Source organism: Puma concolor, chromosome A2 (assembly GCF_028749965.1).
Source record: "Puma concolor isolate L17-30 chromosome A2, mPumCon1.1.hap2, whole genome shotgun sequence".
Classification (NCBI taxonomy): domain Eukaryota; kingdom Metazoa; phylum Chordata; class Mammalia; order Carnivora; family Felidae; genus Puma; species Puma concolor.
In genome coordinates, this window is record NC_141668.1 from 13,441,512 (window position 1) to 13,466,924 (window position 25,413).

A 25,413-nucleotide genomic window follows, 5' to 3' on the forward strand; every position below is an offset into this window, starting at 1 on the left:
TGGGATTCAGACTGGAGTGAGCTGAGGAGAAAGTGGGAGGCAAGGGAGAGGAGGCAGTAAAAACTGACAATCCTTTCAAGATTGGGACTGGGAAGAAAAGAGGAAACAACAGGTCTCTTTCAATCTCCAAGTTTTCTCATTAAACTGCTTGAAAGAATTCCTGCAATATAGAGTGAGGGACATACATACATTTAAATGTATATGTGCCTAATAAAGCTCAAGAGACAGGATTCGTCTATCTTTCTGTGTGTGAGGTATAAAATGTAGTCATTTTTGTAAACGGTCATATTGATACTACTCCAAAACACCAAGCAATGAATCATAAGAGCCCCTTCTTCTAGATTTCCTTCCCAGATACCTCCACACGATATCCATGGTTGCTTATCAGTCCAAAGAGGGCAGTCGCAGTCCCCACTGTCACTGGTATTTTTGCTGCCATTGTCATCACAGGGTGTAGATTCTGAAAACAGGCAATCCATCTATTTGGTGCCATACTCTGGCCGCTTTAATCATTGATCCTGGAAGCTGAGGAAGGGATACTCCATTGTCCCTACTTCTGTTCTTCCTTAGAAGAGCTGTTAATGACTATCCATTTCAATTCTCTCTCTCTCTCTCTCTCTCTCTCTCACACACACACACATACACACACACACACACACACACACACACACACACATGCTATTTTCCCCCCAACACACCCAGAGTACACCCAGAAGCCTTGTTTAGCTATATACTGTGTCTCCTTCAAAGTTTTTCCAAAAACAGGTATGGGAAAGGCTTTCTATCTCCCTGATCTCTTTGGTGCTTTCAGTTTACAGGGGACTCCATTGTCTTAGAAAGACAATTATCATATTGCATAATATACATCCTAAAGACTGCATTTTCATCTTAATATCATGTGAAGACTACCAAAGTCAAACTTCAGGGTTTCTTTTTCAATATTTTAATGGTGGTAAAATATACATCAAATTTTCCACCTTGACCACTGGTAAGTGCATTCATAATTTTGTGCAGCCATCACCACCATCCATTTCCATAGCTCTTTTCTTCTTGTAAAATCAAACTCTATACCCATTAAACTCAGTTTTCTTCTTTAAGAAAGACTTTCTCCTGTACTTTTAGGGCTTGGTCTGGAGGAAAAATGTCTAATTGGACCCACAAAGCAGAAAATCTTATATCTCAGCCTATAACATCTGATTGAGGATTACAGTGATCTCATCTTTTTTTCAGAGAACAATGTATGACACCTTCCTTACAACCATGCAGCTAGAAGGCCCTTTCCAGTAATCTTCCCAAATGGGCTGTGGACTCCAAAAGCTTTTGATGTCAACATTACAAAATAGGTAGAGTAATAAGAAATTATATCAAGGTGACAGGTATCATGCTAATAAAATTGTAAGCATTACCTTGGCTAATTCTCACAACAATGTTATCTGGCATTTACTATAATTACTCCTATTACTAAATGAAGAAATGGAAAGAGATTAAGGAACTTAGTCAAGGACATCCTAGCTAGTAAATGGCAGAAGCAGTAACCAAGACTAACTTAAAGTTACCAGTAACCCAGGACTAACTTAAAACTTTTTTCATATCCACTACACTTTACCCGAAGGATTACAGATGTCAATTGTTAAGTAAATCATATATGTTTATACTTAAATACTATATGTATATTAAATAATACATTACCAGGACACCTGGCTGCCTCAGTCGGTGGAGCATGTGACTTGATCTCAGAGTTGTGAGTTCTAGGCCACGTTGGGTATAGAGATTACTTTAAAATAAATAAATGAATAAATAAATAAACTTTAAAATAATACATTACCAAAATCCATATTTTAATATGGAAGGATATCCATATAGTGCTAGCTTAACCTATAGGATTTGGTTACAAAACAACATATATAATACGATACCATTTTTCTAAATGAACCAGCATCTACCTGTCATCTATTATCTATCTATCTATCTATCTATCTATCTATCTATCTATCTATCTAATCTATCATCTATCTATCTATCTAATCTATCATCTATCTATCTATCTAATCTATCATCTATCTTTCTATTATCTACTCATTTAGAAAGAATATACGACCAGAGATGTTAACAGTGATCACAGCTGAATGTGTGGATTTATGTAGACATTTTTGTTTTTTCAATTTTCCCTGTGAATATTTTCTAGCCATTTTTTGTAATAAGCACATGTAGCTTTTCTATTAGGGAAATATAATAAAAGGAAAACTTCAAATTTAATATGCAGTAAAAATTCCCTGATAATAAGACATTAGTATTGTTCACCCTCACTTCACTTCCTCCATCTAGCAGAGTGCCATGCTCAAGAAATACTGAATGGTCCCCATCTTCAGGTGGCACCTGGTCTGGGACCAGAGAGGAGTCCATGATGAAAGGTACTGTGCAGAGCTGTATGACAGTGAATGGAGCAGACAGTGAGTGGACCTTCTCATTAACATTAGTGACTTCAGATGGATTTCTTTTGCTTAAAATTTTTATTTTTGACATAATTTCAGCTATGCAGAAATGTTGCAAGGAAAGTACAAATAATTTCCAGATATCCTTCACCCAGATTCCCTATTTGTTAACCTTTTACTACCTTTCCTTTCTACTGTATTTCAAGTAGATTCAGACACATAGAAAGGGTGAGTCTGTGTCAAGGTGGTTTTCCAAAGTCCTCTAAAAATGTTCCCCTTTACTAGATCCCCTCTGGCAGGAAGCTTCCTCTTGCAGAGTCTAAAAACTCCCTTCTCCTCCTTGCCCCACCCACTCCCATTGCCAAGAAGACTTAACAGGAAGAAGTGTTTGCTCAGGGATGCTGCTAAGATAGAAACACTGTGTGAAGAAGGAAGGACGGTGCTTGAACAGAAGGAGCATATTCTCTGAAGGTGCCTCTCCCCACCACACCAAGCATAAGACCCCATCTGCAAACTAAGCCAACCTTCCCAAGAGAGAGCAGGTGAGTCTGTTTGTCTGTTCTCGGCACAGATTGTTGGCCCTTCCCCAATGCCAAGACCTTCGGGGACACCTGTCCTGTCTGTCAGAGTCCTGGCATAGGCTTTTAGAGACTGGGTCTTCTGACAGCTGTAGTCTGTATGGCCAAGACCACAGAGTAGGTCCCAGAGATCAGGGTCATTTCAAAGCTAAAGGTTCTCAAAGAGTCCAGGAGAGGATTTATTTCATTAGACAGAGTTTAGGAGGCCACAAATAGACATGGATAAAGTCTAGAGCTAAAGTGTGGGTGAAGGAGAGGGAGCATTCCATCAGTACAAGATCTTATGCATCTTCTGGGCATGGGTCAAATCTCATACTTGTAGCTAGCTGTCAATGGCATGCCTGCCTTCCAAGCCCCCCAAGGGTGCTCCTGAAAAGAGGCATAAGTCCTGCTGGAAAGAAGCCTTGTTCCCAGATTCTGAATGTGGTACTGTGCTCTAATCCCCACAGGCCTTCTCATCTCCTTCATCATGAATTGGCATATGATAATCTCTGGGCTTATCATAGTGGTGCTTAAAATGGTTGGAATGACCTTTTTCCTGCTTTATTGTGAGTATTTGAGCAACCTCTTACCCTAACCTCATACGGTCTTGTTCTTTGACTTTTTTCCCAAAATGTGTAGTTGAATATAAAAGTTATGTGCCTAAGTCTTTCCAGTTGAGGGCAAGGACCCAGTGTAGGGGCAACTGACAATATTCGTCTCACTTCCCAGCACACACAATGGGCCAGGTGCCTTGGTCTGCCTTGGGTATGTAGAACCGACCAGTGTCTGACGGTTGAACACCATACAAAGCTTTCGCCACTACAATGTTAGTTGGGTAATCTGAGGTAAAATACTTGTCAGTGCTTCTTATTGCTGCTCAAAATTGAAAATCAGTGTCAGTTCAACCCAATGACAAGGCTGAGGTAAGAGCTGCGTAATAAGGTAATGGGATCTTACTAGGGGACAGATTTCCCCCTGTGTCCATAGAAACTTCCATCCAGATGCTTAGGAGAAGAGTCTCCATAGCAAAGGGTTTCACTGCAGTTGTAGCAAGAATCTTCTCCAGCCCCAGAAACTGGTAGGGAACATGAATGAGGAAGGAAACATGAGTGAAAGAGGCAGTTGAGTAAAAGGTGTCTTCCCTCTGACTCAAACTGAAGCTGCATTTCCTATCACAGAAGAGAGCAGGAAGAAAATATGAGTATGAATAAGTAAACACATTTACAAAAAAAAACCACCTACACATCTTTGTTGACCTGAGTCAGAGAGCTTCTGATCACACAGTAACAATCATGGCGCCCCAGAAGCCCCCGCAGTGATGTTGGTTTGTTATATTCATCGTGTATTCAGTCCTTTGGGACTGAGCCAACAACTGATTTTCTTTGCAGTCCCACAGATTTTTGGCGGAAGTAATGTCAGCTTCCTTCCCACAGAGAGCTATGGAACAGGTAATGTGCATGACAAGTATCTCCTCTGCACCTCCAGGTTCTTGTGTGCTGACTTCTTACAGACCTTTCTCCAGCCCTTCTTTCTCAAGAAATTCATTTGCAGGAAGGGTCCATAAAGATACTCTAATTGCGGGGCGCCTGGGTGGCGCAGTCGGTTAAGCGTCCGACTTCAGCTCAGGTCACGATCTTGCGGTCCGTGAGTTCGAGCCCCGCGTCACGCTCTGGGCTGATGGCTCAGAGCCTGGAGCCTGCTTCCGATTCTGTGTCTCCTTCTCTCTCTGCCCCTCCCCCCTTCATGCTCTGTCTCTCTCTGTCTCAAAAATAAATAAACGTTAAAAAAAAAAAGATACTCTAATTTCTATAAGAATAATACATTCTGGGGATCTAATGTATAGCGTGATGACTATAGTTTACAAGACTGTATTACACACTACTTGAAAGTTGCTAAAAGACTAGATCTTAAATATTCTCACCACCAAAAAAGGGGGGGGGGAATTATGTGATGTGATGGGGGTGTTAACTAGCCTTACTGTGTAGTTAATAATTTTGTAATATATACATGGATCAAATCATCACCTTGTACACCTAATTAAACTTACACAATGTTTATATCTCAAAATGAGGGGGGAAAGTGCAGCACTCCCAGAAGAAAAAGGATCTAATTAACTTCCTTGCTTTTATCAATGGGAAACCTAGACTAAGCTGATTGAAATTTCTGATCCTCAGTTTTCCTCCTGGGTATGAGGATGATTTGTATATAATTACTATAATGTAATTAGAAAGTACCTTATAAACTCTGACATGTTGTACACCTACAGGAATTGCCATAAAAAAAAAACATGTCCCACAAAAAAACTCAAAGATTATAATCAGTATTTTTTTGTGTGCTGATCACTCTGCTAGACCAACAGAAGAATGCGAACAGGAGATACCAGTCAGCTGTCCTCTATAAAGCACAAAGCCCCATGCCAGAAGCGAAGGGGCAAAAACGAGGGCTTTCCCTATCAAACCTCCTCCTCTTAAAGCTTTTCCAAGGACCTCCCTCTCACTTCCTCTTAAAACATTAATTACTACAAACATCTTTAGGAGAAAGGTAATTTCTTGTTCATCTTCATATCAGCTGAGGCTCCCAGAACAGTGAGTTAAATGGAGGAAATATTCATGAAATACTTATAAAGTTCTGTGCAGCTATAATCCCAAAATAGTTTCTCATGAAAACCAGGTTATTTTACATTACAAAGAGCCTTTGAGCTGGGGACTGAAATAAAAAGTGAATGCTCACTTGTATGTTTCATTAATATAATTTAAGTTGCTGATTTGGTGTCTGGGTAAACTAAATTGGTCTTCAACCACACAAGACAAATAACTGGGCAGCTGAGGAGAGGTTTTGACCAGCGTCTGAAGCCACTGCAATATCTGCTTGGCCAACCGGGGAAAATGAGACTTCTTAGAGGCCTATCAGTTCCCCTATTTATATTTAAAGAAATAAACGGACTCTGCTTGTAGGAAATCTTTGGAATGTTCACCTGCCTCCATGTCTGCCAGTACCCCCAGTCTTGAACCTAGTTCCAGTTAGCCTCAATTCTTAGAATTGACAGGTTCCCATAAGAGGGAGCCAAGAGATGCCTGCGGAAGGAGGGCTCACAGGGGTAGGGAGTGGCGTGGGAGGGGGGGTGTTGGGAGATCAGACATGGGATGAATGGCACCTGCTCTGTGGAGCCCAGAGGGCAGTGCTCCAAACAGCGCCTGGGAGAGGGGAACACTGTCAAAAGTATATATAGAAAGGAGTGGGAAATTTCCCTCCTGGTACTAAATTCACCCACTCCTCTTCTTTTCTCCTGTTCTTTTTCTCAACATTTCACACCTACTGCCACACACACACACACACACACACACACACACACACACACACACAAAGATATGAAATAGGACTTGGGGTGCAGGGCATGACAAAAAATAGTAGTAGTTAGCTGGAAGCTTCAAAGAAAGAAAATGAAAAATTCTCGCAGGGGGTGGCCAAGAGTGTCTCGTCTTTGCCACTGTCCAGAGACAAATCAGGGACTCAGTACCCGCTCTGTGTTGTATTCATGATGCAGTTGCCTTCAGAATTTCTTTTTGTTTCAGTCCCACTGACTTTCGGGAGCAGTAATGTCACCCTACTTCCTACACAGAGCTATGGAACAGGTAAAGTGCATGACAATTATCTCCCCTCGACATGAGGTTCTTAAGTGCTGAATTCTTAGACACTTCTCCCATTGTCTCCTTTCTTATGGAACTTTTTTGCCCAAAAGGGCCATAAAGACCTTCCAATTCATCCCTGTCATGTTGTCCACAGGGAAACTAATACTAGACTGCATGGGATTTCTTCCTGGATTGAGGATGATTTCTAGAGATATAACTGCTATAAAGACATTCATGCCCTACTATGTTATGACTCCATTCCAGGGTTCACGCTCCAAACCACTAATCCTATACTCTCTTTTGTCGCATTTCTTTAGTCTGCCCCAACAGGTGGTATTTTCATCAAGGAGAATGCTTTTGGTTGTCCCCTTTTGAAATGTCTTGGAACAAAAGCAGGGACTTTTGCAAAACAGAAGGATCCACTTTGGCCATTGTCAACACACCAGAGAAACTGGTGAGTGCACTGGGAAAAGCCCATGCTACAGTAGCCTCAGCAGGTGGAGATGGTGGGGTGATTTGGTAGAGTAGGGGCAGGGTGGAGGTGAGAAATGGAGAGGTGGCTGGCTGAGAGCCCAAGCTCCTTGCTCTGAATCGGAAGGTGGGAGACTACAGTAGCAGTGGGGTATATTCCTCAGGTCATTTGAGCTAGGGAAATCCACACTGTATCATCTCTCCCATGAAGCTTAGCAGTGCACTGGTCCAGTCCTCAGGATGGGTCAGGACATTTAAAGTGCAGGGAATGACCAAATGAGCTAATGTGCATGAAAGCATCAAGTCATAGAACTGGGATAGTGGTATACAGTTAGGATAGTTAAAAAGGGAAACACAATGGAAAAACCTTTATTTTACTACCTCTTTTTATCCTCATAAAGATTATGAGGGGGTATCATTACCCATATCTTGTATATGAGGAAGCTAGGGTAGAGAAAAATAATTTGACCCAGGTTGTACACACACTAATGACAGGACAGGATTGAATTGAGTTCTCTCTAACTCTAAAACCCATGCTCTAATCAATTTTAGATCATAAGTTTTCTTCTTGATCATTGCCTCTCCTTCAAATCCCAGCATCTGCTGAGTGGTAGGCATGTGCTACATACTCCACTGCTGCTTCTCTGCTCTCTATCTTTCACCTCTCATCTATAAAGTCCTCCTGTGGTTGAAGAGAACTCATAAGAGGGCCCTCTCTGAATCTTGGTGACAGGTGTCTAACAAAGAGCAGGGGTCAGGATGCTACAGATCCTCTGAGGCTAAGGGGAAATGCCTTACAGTAGAAAACCAGGAGTAAGCTGTGGGGCAGAAAGGAGAAAAGGAGAGGGGAAAAGGGGGTTGAGTAGAGGAAACTGACTCTTCCTCTACTCAACCCTCAAGTTCTGGTGCATCTCAAGTGTCATCCTTGGCATTCTGCAGAAAAAGCTCATCATGCTAACAATTTGCTAGTGATCTCAAGTATGTATCCCTAGCTAGTCTTCTCTAGACCAGACTGTATATCAAAATCCACTTTGATCCTTCAAAAGCACCCCAAACTCATCATGTTCAAAACTGAGCCAAATTATATTTTACCTCAAATGCTCTTTCTCCTTTTGTGATCCAAATACTGGTGAGTAGTCATGTCACCCAAGATTGAATGCTGATGGTTTTCTGAGACTTTACCTCTTCTCTTATCCCCTAAATGAGTTGCTAACCAACTCTTTTCCTCTCTGTCCCCAAAGAAAATTATTCATCTCTCACCTGGATTTCTTCAGAATTCTTCCAACTCCTCTCCTTACCCCCGATTTTGCCCCTTCTTACCTATCCTCCATAGAACCCACACAAAAATATCTCTAAGACTCTAAACTGTCTGTGCCATTTTCCAAATTAACGTGGGTTAAAGTCCAGTTTTCCTAGCATGACATATAAGGCCTTGTGTAGTCTAGCACCTCCCTTCATGCCAGTCTTGTCTCTCCACCAGCCTCCCTTCTCCCTCTACATAACCACATTCAGGCGCCCTGAAGTCCACCTGTGATCGGATGCTCCCTTTTCCAGGAAATCCCACACCCTCCCCTAGCATTTTCCTGACAAACAGCTATTTTTCAGAATTCATCTCAAGTATCACTTCATCTTTCTAGAAGACCCCAAATCCATGTAGAATTGATCACTTCCTCCTTTCTGTCTGTTCTATACCTAGTACATATTCCCTAGCTCTACACCTGGGAGACCTCACTATGCTTATTAACTCATCTATCTTCTCTTATTAGACCTGTGGATCTTCAACATGTTGGGATCACTGACATTTTAACAATGGTGATGAAAGCTATACACCTCTTCCCAGAAACACTGCATAAGCATAATATTTTGAGTAAAGTTCCAACAGCTTCATGAATCCCCTTCATAACCATCCATGGATCAGTGCAAGAGAGTTAAGGGTTAAGAACCCTTATTTTAAACCATTTGTCAGCAAATTTTTCTTAAAAAATGGTCAGGTGGTCAAAGAGTAAGTATTTTATATTTTTAGGTCATACGGTCTCTATCACAACCGCTTAATGCTGCCCTGGTAGCTCAAAGCAGCCATAGATGATATGTAAAAAATGGGCCTGGATGTGTTCCACTAAAACCTTATTTACAAAACAGGCTAAAGTCTGGATTTTGACCACTGGCTGTAGTTTGCCAACCCTTGTTTCAGATCATAAAATTTTTAAGGAGAAACCAATTTGTTTCCATGTCCTGGCCTCATACAATGGCTCACTGGATACTCAAGAAATCTTTGTTAAATAAGTAAATACAGTAATTAATCTTAAAGAATAATGAAATGAGACATTTCATGGAAGGAGAATATTGGAAAAAGAGGAATAAAGCCAATATCCCTGGGATAGAGAAATATCCAAGTGAACTTGTATACCCATTCACTTACGACAGGAGGTTTATAAAGAGTACAGAAAAGAGCCCAGGGACTCCCAGACTTCTGGCTAGAGTGATTTGTGATTCATTAGTTTAATAAAGAAACTAAGATATCATAGATTGGTGTCAATTTAGCAAATACTCAAAATTCACTGATTATTTCTCAACACACTTTTAAATCTCCCCAACTATATTGCCTTGCTAAGAATTCAAGAAATTCACTCGATCCAACCTCATTTGGAATGTAAAATTTCTGGCAGTGAAACAGAGAGGCATGCTAAGTAAAAAAAGAATTATTTGAAATTGTCCCTTTTTAGATCATATAGTACTCTTCCTCTTCATTTTCATAGTGTGGTCCCTGGAAAGCAGCATCAGCATCACCTGGGAATTTGGTAGGAATGTAAATTCTTGGTCCCCTAAACTAGACCTCCCAGGAATCGGGAGCCCATCAAGCTGTGTTTTAACAAGACCTCTAGGTGATCCTGATGCTCTGTGTATACTGAAAACTACTCTAGGGTTTATGGTGATGCCAGCTACAACCAGCCCCAGAGTCCCTTACCAGCCTTCCTGTTCCCAGAATCAGATATAATCAGGGCCTTTTGGCACAAGGGAGACGACAGAAAAAAAATTTTTTTTAATAATAATAAAAAATAAAAAATAAACCTTTTTGTTGAACTGTTTATTTTTTAACTTCTAGAAATTTCTGCAGGACATAATTGGTGCTGAGAAGTATTTTATTGGCTTATACCAGGATACAGAGAAAACATGGCGTTGGATCAACAACTCCCCATTCAATGGCAAGTATGTGAATATCTCACGTTTTTCTAAGGATCTTAGTTTGCCTAAAGAGACCAGACCTGAGATTCAGTGAGTTTATCCTGGAAGAGCACAAAAGCTGAGACTTGGCTTTTTGTTTTATTCCTCTCCTTTCTTCCAGTGCACCTATTCCCAGAGACACATTTTTGGTAAACTTTTATTAAGGAAAATGCCAAACATTTCTAAGTAGAGAGAAGAGTATTCATCCAATGAGTTCTTCTGTTCAAATCAAGATGCAAACAAATGCACATACATACCATTTGTTTGATATATCTCATAAGTCTCTTTTAACTCACAGACTACATTTTATTACTAAGTTTTTACAAGTTCCTCAGATGGAACTTCTTTATGTAAAGGAAGTTTATTATTAGCAACTGTCTATACCTTAAAGCTATGAACTTCAATTCCCAAGAGCTACCTCCTGTGTATCATTCCATGGACATAAGTGTTGGTGGAGAATGTGACACTCCTGGTATACACAAGAAGATGTGGAGTCAGACAGAAAGCAAGTCAGTTCCCAGCCTATAATTGGGCTTCTCACAGAAGGAAGGCAAGGAAGATTCATTCAATGTCTACTAAATGCCAGGCACTTGCGAAGCATTTACTCATGTCATTTCCTGCAGTATTCACAATGATGCTGTAGACAAAGCTTTTATTAATTCTCATTTAACAGACAGGTGAACTGAGGATGGGAGGCTTAAAAATGTATTGAATATCACCAAGCTGGGTAGATTAAATTGTGGCTCTGCCACATCCACTTGACTCCAAAACTCATGGCATTTCCATGAAACCAGACCCTTTCCAGTCAGATTGAAAGGGGCTGAATGGCAGAAAAAGAGGTGGGGAAAGGCCAACAGAGTTTCTCCTAAAGCCAGCTGGTGCCTAGGAAAGGAAGAGCAACCTCTCGATCCTCCTGCTGTGAACATAGCACATACAGTACTAAAACATTATTTCTAGGAGACAAAGACAGATGAGATGTTTCTACCATGCACAAGAGTGATTTAATCCAAGACTGTGAGTCCACCTCACAGGAGAAGGCTGTGAGAAGGCTCACAGAAAAGGGCCAGCGTAGGGCTAGATTTGGGGATAGGAGAAGGGGGACTGGAATTGGCAAAAGGCAGGACTGAAACAATGGGCCTTAACCACACTTCCTTTCCCATTTAGCATTATCAATCAGCATCAGAACTTCGACTGTGTGACCATAGGCCTAACAAATACATTCGATGCTGCACCATGTAACATCAACTTGCGCTGGATTTGTGAGAAGCTGGCGAAATGATTGCAGTTCTCTGTGGCCTCTGACAAGAATAACAAACACACTTGTGGAGAAAGCAAAAAGAATATGATTGGGATTGGTACAGGAAATACAGAACATCAAATTACTGTGTCCATCTTCCATGGGTTACTGGCAGAGCTCCCTGACCAAATCCTTGGGGCTAATGCTCCAGCCCCTCCACAAATATACTTGCATACACATAACAGAGACAAACTTCCCATTCTGAGTCAGCAGTTCTCCCCAACACTCCACTTCCTATGAGTGTCATAGCTGTGACTCCTTTTAGATCTGTACCAGACATCTAATCAATGATCCCTTTCTCCATCTCTCTACTATGAGAGGCCCTTGCCTGTGTTGGAAGTGATCTTCTGCTTTGGAGGACTGGATGTCAGTCACCTCCAGGAGACAGGGTCACTTTTAGATAGACAACTCAGTTGATATAGTGATGAGGTCTGTTTGTATAGAACTGAGCATTTCTGACTGATCGACAGGGTTTATTTTGGCCTATTGCCAGGTCTGTTTTATCCTCAGAGCACATACCCAGCACCACAGAGAAAGTGCAGACTGAGCAGGCAAAAACATGATTTAGAGAGTAGCCAGGGTAGAAGAGGGATAAACTCAGCTTGTTGACTTCACCTGTGTTCCCAAGAGACCCATGTTCACATGCATCCCACCCCTACCCAAGATAGGATAGCAGAGGTCCTCCTCAGTCTGAATTGAGGTCAGGCCTGGGGAAGGGCTCCTGGAGCCAAGCTTGGCTTATTCATGGGAATGGACAAAGGTCTGGCCAGAGCAGGAATCTTCCAGAAAACCCCTTTGAAAATAATCAGACAGGGGCGCCTGGGTGGCGCAGTCGGTTAAGCGTCCGACTTCAGCCAGGTCACGATCTCGCGGTCGGTGAGTTCGAGCCCCGCGTCGGGCTCTGGGCTGATGGCTCGGAGCCTGGAGCCTGTTTCCGATTCTGTGTCTCCCTCTCTCTCTGCCCCTCCCCCGTTCATGCTCTGTCTCTCTCTCTGTCCCAAATAAATAAATAAACATTGAAAAAAAAAATTTAAAAAAAAAAAAAAGAAAATAATCAGACAGCTAACATGACCAAGCAAACTGATCAATGTTTTTCAACAAAGCCCTGAAGACATACTCATGCTTAAATTTACCTGGTCTTGAGCTGAATCTCCATTTCAGTAGATATTTATTCTTGATCATGGTTTTTTCTAGTATATTTTAAGAATCTGTAATAGTCTCTTGGGCCCCAGTGTTCAGAAGATATTCCTGCCTGCAGTTTAGAGAGACTCTATGAGCAGGTACAGCTTAGTGACCCAAAGATGCCACAGCCTTATCCATGTTGGCATCACACCAACTCAGAGCTGGTCCAGTTGACCAAAGAGTAAAAATGAGGAGGACTGCTCAAGGAAGCATGGGGAGTAGGCAAAAAGTAGGCATATAGTAGTAGCAAGGGAACACCAGAGACAAATGGAAATCATTTCCAGGAGGAAACAGAGCTCATTTGGCCACACTGGAAGAAAGGCAAGAAAAGGGTAGAAAAGTCTTGGAGCATCCTGGCTATTCTCTGCACTTGCAACAAAATTAACTACATACCTTTCTCAGTAAATGGAAAAAAGAGATGTCTGTGTGTTCTGAGTAACAAGAATTAAGCCATAAGGGAAGACTATAAAACTAATGGAAATTATAGTCACCTAAGTGAACTGCTCGCCAATTTATGTCTAGTAACAACATACCACAATGACTATGAATATCATCAGATATATGTCAAAGAAAATTGTCATTTTATTTTTTATTACTAAGCTCTAGTCCTATATTCCTATGATTCATAATTTTTGTCCAATTTGCATGGTCACCTATAGTTTTAAAAAATGAGATAATACATTAAGTGTTAGAACTTGCCTAAAGGAAGTTACCAGCAATAATATGTGTTGGGGTGGAGGGGATGTTAGAATTATATCAGTATTCTGTGAAGACACAAGTTCTTCTGTGGTGTTAGCAAAGAATAAATACTGCAGTTGAGGAGAGGGGAGAGGCCGAGTCTATGGTAGATAAAGAAATAAACAGAATTCTAAACCAAAAGTAATCCCCACGATCCAGATAATAGAAAGGAAACTGCAGCCCTTCTGTTTTGAGAAGGGAAAGTTGTTGCCACACTTCCTGTTTTATGACATAACAAACTTCAGATGTCTATAGTCAGGAAATGTAGACATCTAGTAATTTCCCTAGCAGACAGCCCAAATTTCACCCAAGATGAGGACATACTTCTGTGAAGGTTCTAAAAGAAGCCCAGCGGGCTAAGGTGGGGGAGGGGTGGGGGTAGGGAGCACATGGGGAATATGAACACTTTGTTTTAAATTCATTCCTGGGGGTGCAGGGGCTGCCAGATCCTTAAGAGGGTAGGTAAATGTGACCTTATTGGGCAGTGTATGGGTTTTTTTCAAGCAATAGAAATTTACTAAGCCACTGGATTAGAGTTTTTTACTTTGCTTCCAATATACAATGTGAATTTTTACAGATTTCTTACTCTTTCTGTCCCTTAATTTCTTTACCTATAAAATGAGGCAGTAATACCCCCATCACAAAATTCTTGTGTATATTAAACAAAACTCCCACTATGTCCCTCATGCAATAAACAATGGGGGAAGCACTCTGTGGAAGATTTGAAGTTGAGATCTTTATCAAAGTGGCTCTTCAGTTTGCTAAAAGCTGAATGTAGAAAAGCCACTTAATTTCTCAGATTTTCTGTTTATTCATTTAAAATATGGGAATAAAAATATGCCTAAGTCAGGTGCTTCAAAAATTCTATAATTGTCAAAAACATACTTTCCATGACTCTGACTTACATTCAAATCACCCATCTTGTCTGTGTGAGCTAATGGTCCAATGACCAAAGTCACTGAACCCTGTCCTCGGATATTGACAGATCAGTACTGTTCAGGCCTGAAAACATCAGGTATGGGTAACCTTTACCTATTTTCCCTGCTGTTGCCAAATCCCATCCTCAGAAGCTATATCCTTTGGTGACCTGTGCCTTCTGAATAGTCCTGCTTCACTTCCTGGGTCTCCTTCAGCACAGGCTGAGTATTAATGCAGCAAAAGTCTTACCCTCCACTTTTACCATACCCTCTCATAGAGACTATAACTCCTGCAAGGAGTTGGTCACTCAACTATTATGTCAACTATGATGTTATATATATAACATCTTCTCTATCCATTCATAGTCGATGGCATTTGGGCTCTTTCCATAATTTGGCTATTGTAGATAGCACTGCTATAAACATTGGGGTGCATGTGCCCCTTCAAATCAGCATTTTTTTTATCCTTTGGATAAACACCTAGTAGTGCAACTGCTAGGCGATAGGGTAGTTCTATTTTTAATTTTTTTTGGAACCTCCATACTGTTTTCTAGAGTGGCTGTACCAGTTTGCATTCCCACCAACAGAGCAAGAGGGGACACCTTTCTCTGCATCCACTCCAACATCCGTTGTTGCTTGAGTTGTTAATTTTAGTCATTCTGACAGATGGGTGGTGTCTCATTGTGGTCTTGATTTGTCTTTTTCTGATGATGAATGATGTTGAGCATCTTTTCATATGTCTGTTAGCCATCTGGATGTCTTCTTTGGAAAAGTATCTATTCATCTCCCGTTCTGTCAGTTGCCTTTTAATTTTGCTGATTTTCTCCTTCACTGTGCAGAAGCGTTTTATCTTAATGAGGTCCCAATAATTCATTTTTGCTATTGTTTCCCTTGCCTCTGGAGACATGTCAAGTAAGAGGTTGCTGTGGCTGGAGTCAAAGAGGTTGTTGTCTGTTTTCTCCTCTAGGATTTTGATGTTTTCCTGTCTCACATTGAGGTCTTTCCTCCATTTTGAGTTTATTTTGGGGTATGGTGTAAGAAAGCAGTCCAGGTTCATTCTTCTGCATGTCACTATCCAGTTTTCCCAGCACAATTTGCTGAAGAGACTGCTTTTTTTCCCATTAGATATTCTTTCTTGATTTTTGGAAGATTAGTTGGCCATACACTTGTGGGTTCATTTCTGGGTTCTCTATTTTGTTCTATTGATCTATATGTGTCTGTTCTTGTGCCAACACCATACTTTCTTGATGATTACAGCTTTGTAATACAGCTTGAAGTCTGAGATTGTGATGCCTCCAGGTTTGGTTTTCTTTTTCAACATTACTTTGGCTTTTTGGGGTCTTTTCTGGTTCCATACAAATTTTAGAATTGTTTGTTCTAGCTCTGTGAAAAATGCTAGTGTTATGTTGATAGGGATTGCACTGAACGTGTAGATTGTCTTGGGTAGTATCAACAATTTAACAATATTTGTTCTTCTAATCCATGAGCATGGAATGTTTTTCCATTTCGTGGAAAACCTGAAAGACTCCACCAAAAAACGGCTAGAACCTCGGAAGTCACAGGATATAAAATCAATGTACACAAATTGGTTGCATTTCTATACACCAATAATGAAGCAGCAGAAAGAGAAATAAAGGAATCAATCCCATTTATAATTGCACTGAAAACCATAAAATACCTAGGAATAAGCCTGACCAAAGAGGTAAAAGATCTGTATACTAAAAATTATAGAAAGCTTATGCAAGAAATTGAAGAAGATAGATTTGCTTTAATATGCACAATGTTTACTTACCATCAATAAAATTGATACTTAAGGATAATGTGACATGATTTATCTTGTGGCTTTGAGTAAACTAAGCATGCCACCAGTTGCTTCTCCTGAAGTGTAACGCACTTACTCTAGAATAATTCACTCTGACCCTTACCCTTTTATCTACCATCTTGCCTGGAGCTTTGCTTCTCTGTTCCAAAGCCCTGAAGCTACAGACAGATGATGCTCAGCATCCTTCCTCTCACTCCTGTATGATGGTCTCTGATTAATACTGAATCATTTAGCTGTAACTAATCCTGTATTACCATGATACTGCCAAAATGATGTAGAATGTACTAGTTAAAAACATACATCTTAAATTAGATATCTATTGGTAGAATCTTTGTTCTGTTCATTTACTATTTGGGAAGCCTTGGAGAAATTACCTAATCTCTCAAAAACTTAGTGCCAAGCACTGTTTTAAGGTACTAAGGATACAGCAGAAAATAAAACAAAGTACCTGTCCTCACAAAGCATATAATGAGTGGGATGTATTACTCAGCAATCAAAAAGAATGAAATCTTGCCATTTGCAACTACGTGGATGGAATTGGAGTGTATTATGCTAAGTGAAATTAGTCAGTCAGAGAAAGACAAAAATCATATGACTTCACTCATATGAGGACTTTAAGAGACAAAACAGATGAACATAAACGATGAGAAACAAAAATAATATAAAAACAGGGAGGGGGACAAAACAGAAGAGACTCATAAATATGGAGAACAAACTGAGGGTTGCTGGAGGGGTTGTGGGAGGCGGGGATGGGCTAAATGGGTAAGGGGCATTAAGGAATCTACTCCTGAAATCATTGTTTCACTATATGCTAACTAATTTGGATGTAAATTTTAAAAAATAAAAAATAAAATTTTAAAAAAACAACTTAGTGCCAAGCACTATTTTAAGGTACTAAGGATACAGCAGAAAATAAAACAAAGTATCTGTCCTCACAAAGCATATAATCTAGTGGGATGATACCAACAATAAATAAATTAATTAATGTGTATTAGGTGGTAATAAGTATTATGAATAAAATGCAGAATTATAGGGGGACAAGGACTGTTAGAGTGTAGGTGTAGGTTTGTTATTTTTCATTTAGTGTTTAGAGGAAGCCTCCTTGAGGTGACTTTGAAGAAGTAATTTCTGGCAAGTGAGAAACTGCTTCATACAAACATCTTGGGTAATTCCACCTGGTCCTGGGACAAGACTGTTCTCAGTGGATTCAAGAAATACCAAGGAGGCTACTATGTTTGTAACACAATGAATGAGAAAGAGAGTATTAGGTGATGAGGCCAGAAGTCTTTGGGAACCAGAATTAGTTAGACAACAGTAGAAATATAGAAAATGATGGTGAGCTAGATATTAAAATCTTTTTAAAAAATTAGCTAACATGGCCCAAAGGTTTGCAGATGACTGCAACTAGCAGGGAAAAAATGGCTGGTAGAACAACAGCTTCAAAGCTAGGCAAAACTTAAAGCCAAGGGTGGGGGAAATGCATAGTGGTTATAAGAAGGTAATAATAAATAAGAAAGACACCTAACCCACATCCAGGCTCAGAGGAGTGAAAAAAAATCATGACATCAGAGGAGCTGTGGGCGTCCTTAGAGGATGTATGTTTCAAATAAAGCATGAGGATCAGTGAAACATTCAGAAGTTGAGGATATAAAACACTTTGATGTTCCCTGAGTTTCAGAGTGATAAAGTGTTTCACAAGAATTTCGCTTGTGAGGTCATCACAATGTCAATCAAAGTCATCAATGACCTCCAAATAGCTAAGTCTAGTGGTCAATTCTTAGGTGTCACTTTACTTGATCTCCAAGGACCATGTGACATTCTTCATCAACTCCTTAAAAAACATCCTCCACTGAGCTTTTGAGACACCATCCTCTCCTGGTTTGTGTCTAGTTGTGTGGCCACTAGTCCCCCGTCTCCTTTGTTGATTCCTATCTATTTGCTTGTCTCTAATCATAAAAACTCAGAGCCTTGTCATTTGCATTATTTTTTTTTCTTTTGTATCTATAGGCTTCCTTTGGTCACTCAACTATTCTCATAGATTTAAATACCACCTACACTCACTTGACTCACATTTCTATATCCAACTTGAACTGCCCTGGACTCCAGGGTTTTATATTTAACTGCCTCCTCAACATATTCTTAGATATTTAACAGTAGACATCTCAAGCTTACTTTGTTCATAACTGGACTCCTGATATTCTCCAGTTAAATATTTCCAGAAAATATATAATCATTAACGCACTGGTTTTTTACATATCATATGAAAACAAATCCTATTGCCGCTAGGAAAATATGGATTAAATAGATATATGTTAGGGAGAGAGATAAAAATATACATACAGTGAATCCTTGAACAATTTGGGGTTTGGGACACCAACCCCTCACACAGTCACATAGTCAAAAATCCACATATAACTTTTGACTCCCCAAAAACTTAGCTCCTAATGACCAGAAGCCTTACCAATAACATGAACGCTGATTAACAGATATTTCATATGTTATATGTATTATATACTGTATTCTCACAACAAACTATGCTAAAGAAAAGAAAATATGACTAAGAAAATCATAAGAAAGAGAAAATACATTTACAGTACATTATGTATATTTATTGAAAAAAATCCATGTATAAGGGAGCTCAGGCAGTTCAAACCCATGTTGCCCAAGGATCAACTGTATTTAAAAACAGACCAGTCCACTCCTTCACTGCTTTCATTCTGATCCTGGTGCTCATCATCTCTAGGTTACATCATTGTAACAGTCTTTGTGGTAAATTAGACTATTGAAAATATTCACTTTTCACCCATCAAAGCAAAAATTTCCCCCAGACAAAGTTAAACAGGCCTAGAAGACTTTATTCAAGGTTACTGAAATAGGAGAGGGGGGCCAGAACTCAGCCTGAATTCAACTCCACTAAAACAAAGAATGGGAGAGTTTTTAAGCCCTAAGATGTGCTACCAGAAAAGTACTGAACTACCTTAATGGAGAGATTGATCAATGGGGTAAGCACATTGAGCTGCTCCTGAGTCTGTAAAGGGTGAAGAAAAATAATTTACAATTATAAGTGCTCTAAAGTAAATAATCTAAGAATAGGGATGGCAAGGGTCTGGAGTCAGGAAGAAGCCTATCTAAAGTTCAGAGAGGCAAGAGAAACACTATGGCTGTCTTGGTCAACCCCTTTCTGTCCTAATTTCCTCAAGTGATGCACTTCTCCATACATTGATTCTGGATTCTTCCATGTAACTGGCTTTGATCAACAGAATGAGACCGAAACTTCAGTGTGCCAGTTCTCAGCCCAGGCCTTAGGAGGCCTTTAGTATTTCCATCTGTGTTTTCTTGTGTCCTGCCACTATCAGAGGAAGAAGTGCTCAGGTAAGCCTGCTGGTGCCAAGAAGAAGAGGAGAGACACCCCAGTTGAAACATCAGTGAGAACCCAGCCTAGACCAGCCACCTGCCATCCAACCCTTAGACTCACACACAAGCTGACCTGAGATTAGCAGAACCACCATCTGAGCCTGGCCTAGATAGGCTGAAGCCCTAATGCATAAAAATAAAAGTTTATTGTTGTATGCCCCTGGAGTTTTATGCTTAGCTCTTATATAGCAGAAGCTAACTGATATAATCTCCTAAGTGGTCTCCCTCCTTCTCTCTTACTGGCCTTTAATCAACTGTCTACATAGCAGTCAGAATAATCTCATTAAAACATTGAACAGATTCTGTCACTCTTTTTCAACAACTTGCAATACTTTCCAACTCACTCCTCGAAAAGGCAAAAGTCTTTTAAAAGCTTACAAGGCTCTGTATGATCTAAATCCTGATTACTTCTCTGACTGAATTTGCTCTTACACTCCCTATATTTGCTCCATTCTGGCATCTTTACCTACGCTTGCCCAAGGATCTCTCCATTTGTTGTTCACTATGCCTGGGGTGTTCTGTAATGGGCATCCAAAGGGCTTTGTACTTCATTCTCTCAAGCTTTCCCTGACAACCCTACTTAAAATTTCAAGACTCCCTTAATAGATGGTCCCATACAGTCCTATTTCACTTTTCTTCATAAAACTTTTTCACAATCTAACATACTATTTTTAACAAGTTTATTGAGATATAATTCACATAGCACAAAAGTCACCCATTTAAACTGCACAATTAAATGCTTTTTGGTATATTCACAGATATTTGCAATGATCACCTCAAAAATAAAGCCTGCACATGGACTGGAAAAACAAATATTGTTAAAATGTTGATACCACCCAAAGCAATCTCCATATTCAATGAAATCCCTATCAAAATAACACCAGCGTTCTTCACAGAGCTAGAACAAACAATTCTAAAATTTGTATGGAACCAGAAAAGACCCCAAATAGCCAAAGTAATGTTGAAAACAAAAATCTGGAAGCATCACAATCCCGGACTTCAAGCTGTATCACAAAGCTATAATCATCAAGACAGTATGGCACTGGCACAAAAATAGACACATAGATCAATGGTACAGAATAGAGAACCCAGAAATTGACCTACAAATGTATGATCAACTAATCTTCGACAAATCGAGAAAGAATATCTAATGGAAAAAAGACAGTCTCTTCAGCAAATGGTGTTGACAAAACGGGACAGTGACATGCAGAAGAATGAACCTGGACCACTTTCTTACACCATATACAAAAATCAACTCAAAATGGAGGAAAGACCTAAATGCGAGACAAGAAAACATCAAAATCCTAGAGGAGAAGGGTGCCTGGGTGGCTCAGTCAATTAAGCGTCCAACTCTTGATTTCAGCTCAGGTCATCATGGTTCATTAGTTCAAGCGCCATATCGGGCTCTGTGCTGACAGTGTGGAGCCTGCTTGGGATCCTCTCTCTCTCTCTCTCTCTCTCTCTGCCCCTCCACCACTTGTTTTCTCTCTCTCTCTCTCTCTCTCTCTTTCAAAATAAATTAATTAAACTTAAAAAAATTCTAGAGGAGAAGACAGAACAACCTCTTTGACCTTGGCTGCAGCAACTTCCTACTAGACATATCCCAGAGGCAAGGGAAACAAAAGCAAAACTGAACTATTGGGACCTCATTAAGATAAAAATCTTCTGCACAGAGAAGGAAACAATTAACAAAACTAAAAGGCTGACAGAATGGGAGAAGATTATTTGCAAATGACATATCTGTTAAAGGGTTAGTATCCAAAAATCTATAAAGTACTTATCAAACCCAACACCCAAAAACCAAACAATCCAGTGAAGAAATGGGTAGAAGACATAGACACTTTTCCAAAGAAGACAACCAGATGGCTAACAGACACATGAAAAGATGCTCAACATCACTCATCATCAGAAAAAGACAAATCAAAACCCCAGTTAGATACCACCTCACACCTGTCAGAATGGCTAAAATTAACAACTCAGGCAAGAACAGATGTTAGAGAGGATGCAGAGAAAGGGGAACCCTCTTGCACAGTTGGTGGTAATGCAAACTGGTACAGCCACTCTAGAAAACAGTATGGAGGTTCCACAAAAAAATTAAAAATAGAACTACCCTATCGCCCAGCAATTGCACTACTAGGTATTTATCCAAAGGATACAAAAATGCTGATTCAAAGGGGCACATGCACCCCAATGTTTATAGCAGCACTAACAACAATAGCCAAATTATGGAAAGAGCCCAAATGTCCATTGACTAAAGAATGAATAAAGGTGTGGCATATATATACAATGGAATACTACTCAGCAATCAAGAAGAATGAAATCTTGCCATTTAGAGTAACACGGATGGAACTAGAGTAATATGCTAAGCAAAATAAGTCAGAGAAAGACAAATATATGAGTTTTTCCCTTCTTTACACTGTGTATAAGTATGTATCTAGGTTATGGAAGAAACAGACTATAACAATCCAAGAAAATTACAACATATAAAGTTAATTTTTTCATATATATATATATATATATATATACACATACATATACATATATATATATATATATATATATATATATATATATATATATAATTTTATATTCTAGGTTGAAATTAGGCATTAACACTGACAGCAGGTTTGGCCTGGTCCCTTACTTTGGTGAATCTGACCATGATTTGCCATACTCTTTTCCCACTATCTCAAGACCAGCCAAGTCCCAGTTAGAGACTGCCCCATTAGCCTTAACTAAAATAAAGATGATAGGGAGCAGAGGAGCAACTGACCCATAGCAGACAAATAATGGGAACAAAAACAAGCATTTGTTGTTGTGGGATACAGGGATCTTGAGACTACTTTTACCACAACATAACCTAGACTATCCTGACTGATATAAGAATAAATAACAAGTAGCTCAGATAAAGATAAACAATTAGCATTTCATGATGTAGCACTGTAGGCTATCTAGCATAGTGGTTAAGAGAATAAACCGGAGCCAGACTGCCTAGGTTTGGATCCTAGGCCTTTGCATACTAACAATGTGACTTTGGGTAAGTCACTTATTGTCTCTGTGCCAGAGTTCCTTGAGTAATAATAGTAGTTACCCTAGGGAGTTCTTATATGATTTAAATGAGTTGTTTAGTAGTAAAAATTAAAGAGTGACACTTAAGCAGTATTTCTTAGCTTGGTTTCCTCAGGAGGCCAAGGACTTACCGGCTATTCATTGGGGAATACAGTCCATGAGGGCAGGCATGAATGACAAAAGATATGAACCATGGAACACTGTAAAACCAATAAAAGGATGCTTTATCAAGCTTCCTGCCCCTAAGTGCAACTAATTGTGTGATCTTTGGTACTACTCACACCTTAGGATATGTATAAACTCTGTTTCATAACTATCCCTCAGAGGGGAAAAGGGGAAAAATTATCTACTGGTGTCTACTTTCATTGGTCATATTACATCCAATTGGGAGTAACTCCCCACAATTTCTGGGCTGTCCATGCATGGACTTGGATGCCAAGTAGGTCCCTTTTTGGTGAAATCAACAGGGAATCCTTAGGGCTAAATGTGAAAAGCGTTCCTGACATGCATAATATGAAGTATTGGTTGTTAATATCATTATTATTGTTCACATCATACATATACATCAAGCATTTCTGTGATCCATTTTGGGAAGTAGAGAGAAGTATTCAGTATAGCAGAAAATTATGGCCTGAAAAGTTGGGGATAGGGAGTTTAGGCACTGGGCTTCTCGAGTATTTAACTTCAGTGCTATACTGCTTTGGAGTATGGAGCTCTAGATGGATAGTTCTCTCTGGTTCTAATTACCTAGTATACAAATAAATAAGTACTGTGTGACAGAGCAAGATTCTTTAGAATGGAACAGCCTCTTCTCTTCTGCTGAGAGTGCTATTTCTTCCCTATCAGACACACTAACCGAGACCCCAAGTTCAAGAAAGCATATAGTCACTTCTACACAGGCCTCCTTCTCTTGATATTCTTCTTGAGCTCCTGGCTTCTATGTTATGCTCCAGGAATATTTTCCAAAATATTTTAATTTAACAGAAGCTCCACTTACCAAATATCTTCCAGTTAGAGAAATGTATTCATATAAATAAGCAGGTGCTCCTGAATAAGAGAAAAATAAATAAATATTTGAATAAATAAAAAGGTAAGATTGAATTACTACATCCCTTAAAGTACATAAATGAAATTTATTATTTTATTTTTATAGGCAATACCTACACATGGTTACAAAAAAAAAAAAACAGAGAGAATATTAGAAGGCAAACAGTGAAAAGTCTCATTCTTTTCCCATTCTATCTGTCCATAGTTCTACAAGTAATTACTTCTTAATTTCTTACAATGTGGTCCACAAGCAAGTATGAATGCTATTATATGAATATTATTTCTACTTCTTTCTTACCCAAAAGTGAATACTAAGTTCCATGTGCTTTGCTTTTCTCACTTAACAATACAGCCTGGGGATCATTTCTAATCATTGCAGAAAGAGGTTTTTTATTCTTTTTATGGCTGCATAGTATTTCATTGTATGAGTGAAACAATTTATTTAACCAGTCACCTACTGATATCCATTTGGTTATCAATATTTTGTTATTACAAAAATGCCATAGTGGATAAAATGTGTGCTTATGACATCAGAAAGGGAATCACTGATTGGAACCAAAGAGGGGCTGACTAGGGGAAGAGTGAGTGAGGTTGATGTGCTGGCACAGAGGCGCAAGGGCTGCCTTGTGGGAAGCTGGATGACAGCAAGCTAAGCTTGGTCCATGAGGGGGAAAGGCAACGAGGAATGCAGAAGTGAAATGGGGAACTGGAGCCACAGAAAGAGAGCTACAAAGAAGAATCAGGAAAGAAAGTGGGCAAGAGAGGATGAACAATTGAAGGGGATAGGAATCAGGGGCCAGGTAACATGAACCTCAAAAGGACTGAGGAATGTGAGAGGGGCCAGAGGCTGCCTCTTCCTCTGCCCTCTCTACACTCCTCCAGAGCCCAGGGACCCCGTGGGGCCAGCTCTCCCTTGTCACAGCAGCTCTGTTGTCCCACATCCTTTGGGCAGCAGGCACCATGATGTGGGTGCTTTCAGGTGAGAGAATACCACCTTATCTAGCTCTTCCTCCCACACCCTGAGGAAGCCCATCAATTAGAGATGTGTCTTTTAAAAAAACAACCATTCCTGGGATTGTAATGGTGTCCAGAATTGTGGAATTATGCCAGCCAAGAAAATATGCAGAGAAGTACTAAGGCAACAGACTTTGGAACAGGAAACCAAGGGCAGAGGTAATTCGTCCCTCACCCTCACCCCCAACAGCATCAACATCAGCTGAAGCTGATTAGAAATGTAGACTCTCACTGTTGAGAACTGAGAACAAACTAAGGGTTGATGGGGGGTGGGAGGGAGGAGAGGGTGGGTGATGGGTATTGAGGAGGGCACCTTTTGGGATGAGCACTGGGGGTTGTATGGAAACCAATTTGACAATAAATTTCATATATACATAAAAAAAATTTTGACAAAATAGAAAAAAAAAAAAAGAAATGTAGACTCTCCAGCTTTAGTCTAGACCTCTGAATTATAATGTGCATTTCAACAAGATCCCCAGGTGATTGAGGGCAGTGTCTTAGGTCTTCATATCTATCATTGAAATTAGAAATGTCACATTTATAGAAGTGAAAAAATAGTCTTGTTGTATCTGTTGAGAGAGAGAGAATATGTTTGAGTC

The 25,413-nt window shown here is 39.8% G+C and overlaps 2 protein-coding genes across 3 annotated transcripts in view; one reads left to right on the forward strand and one right to left on the reverse strand.

Annotated features, from left to right (window-relative positions):
- The first annotated feature begins 2,807 nt into the window (after window positions 1-2,807).
- CLEC5A (C-type lectin domain containing 5A) lies at window positions 2,808-11,697 on the forward strand. 2 transcript variants are annotated; one of them, XM_025929667.2, is made up of 7 exons: window positions 2,808-2,974; window positions 3,460-3,558; window positions 4,381-4,440; window positions 6,565-6,624; window positions 6,939-7,075; window positions 10,196-10,299; window positions 11,479-11,697. In XM_025929667.2, the coding sequence occupies exons 2-7, from the start codon at window positions 3,480-3,482 to the stop codon at window positions 11,591-11,593; spliced, it is 555 nt and encodes a 184-aa protein (XP_025785452.1). In that variant the 5' UTR covers window positions 2,808-2,974; window positions 3,460-3,479; the 3' UTR covers window positions 11,594-11,697. The 2 variants fall into 2 exon arrangements, with proteins under 2 accessions (XP_025785452.1, XP_025785453.1); XM_025929668.2 differs by lacking the exon at window positions 4,381-4,440.
- An 11,146-nt stretch (window positions 11,698-22,843) lies between these two features.
- The window catches only part of LOC112866450 (trypsin-4-like), a 92,283-nt gene continuing 89,713 nt past the window's right edge, over window positions 22,844-25,413 (reverse strand). The window contains exons 6-7 of the transcript XR_015244429.1: window positions 23,751-23,800; window positions 22,844-22,953 (exon numbers count right to left, since the gene is read on the reverse strand). The gene's annotated coding sequence lies outside the window, so the exon portion shown is untranslated. The remainder of the gene's footprint in view (window positions 22,954-23,750; window positions 23,801-25,413) is intronic.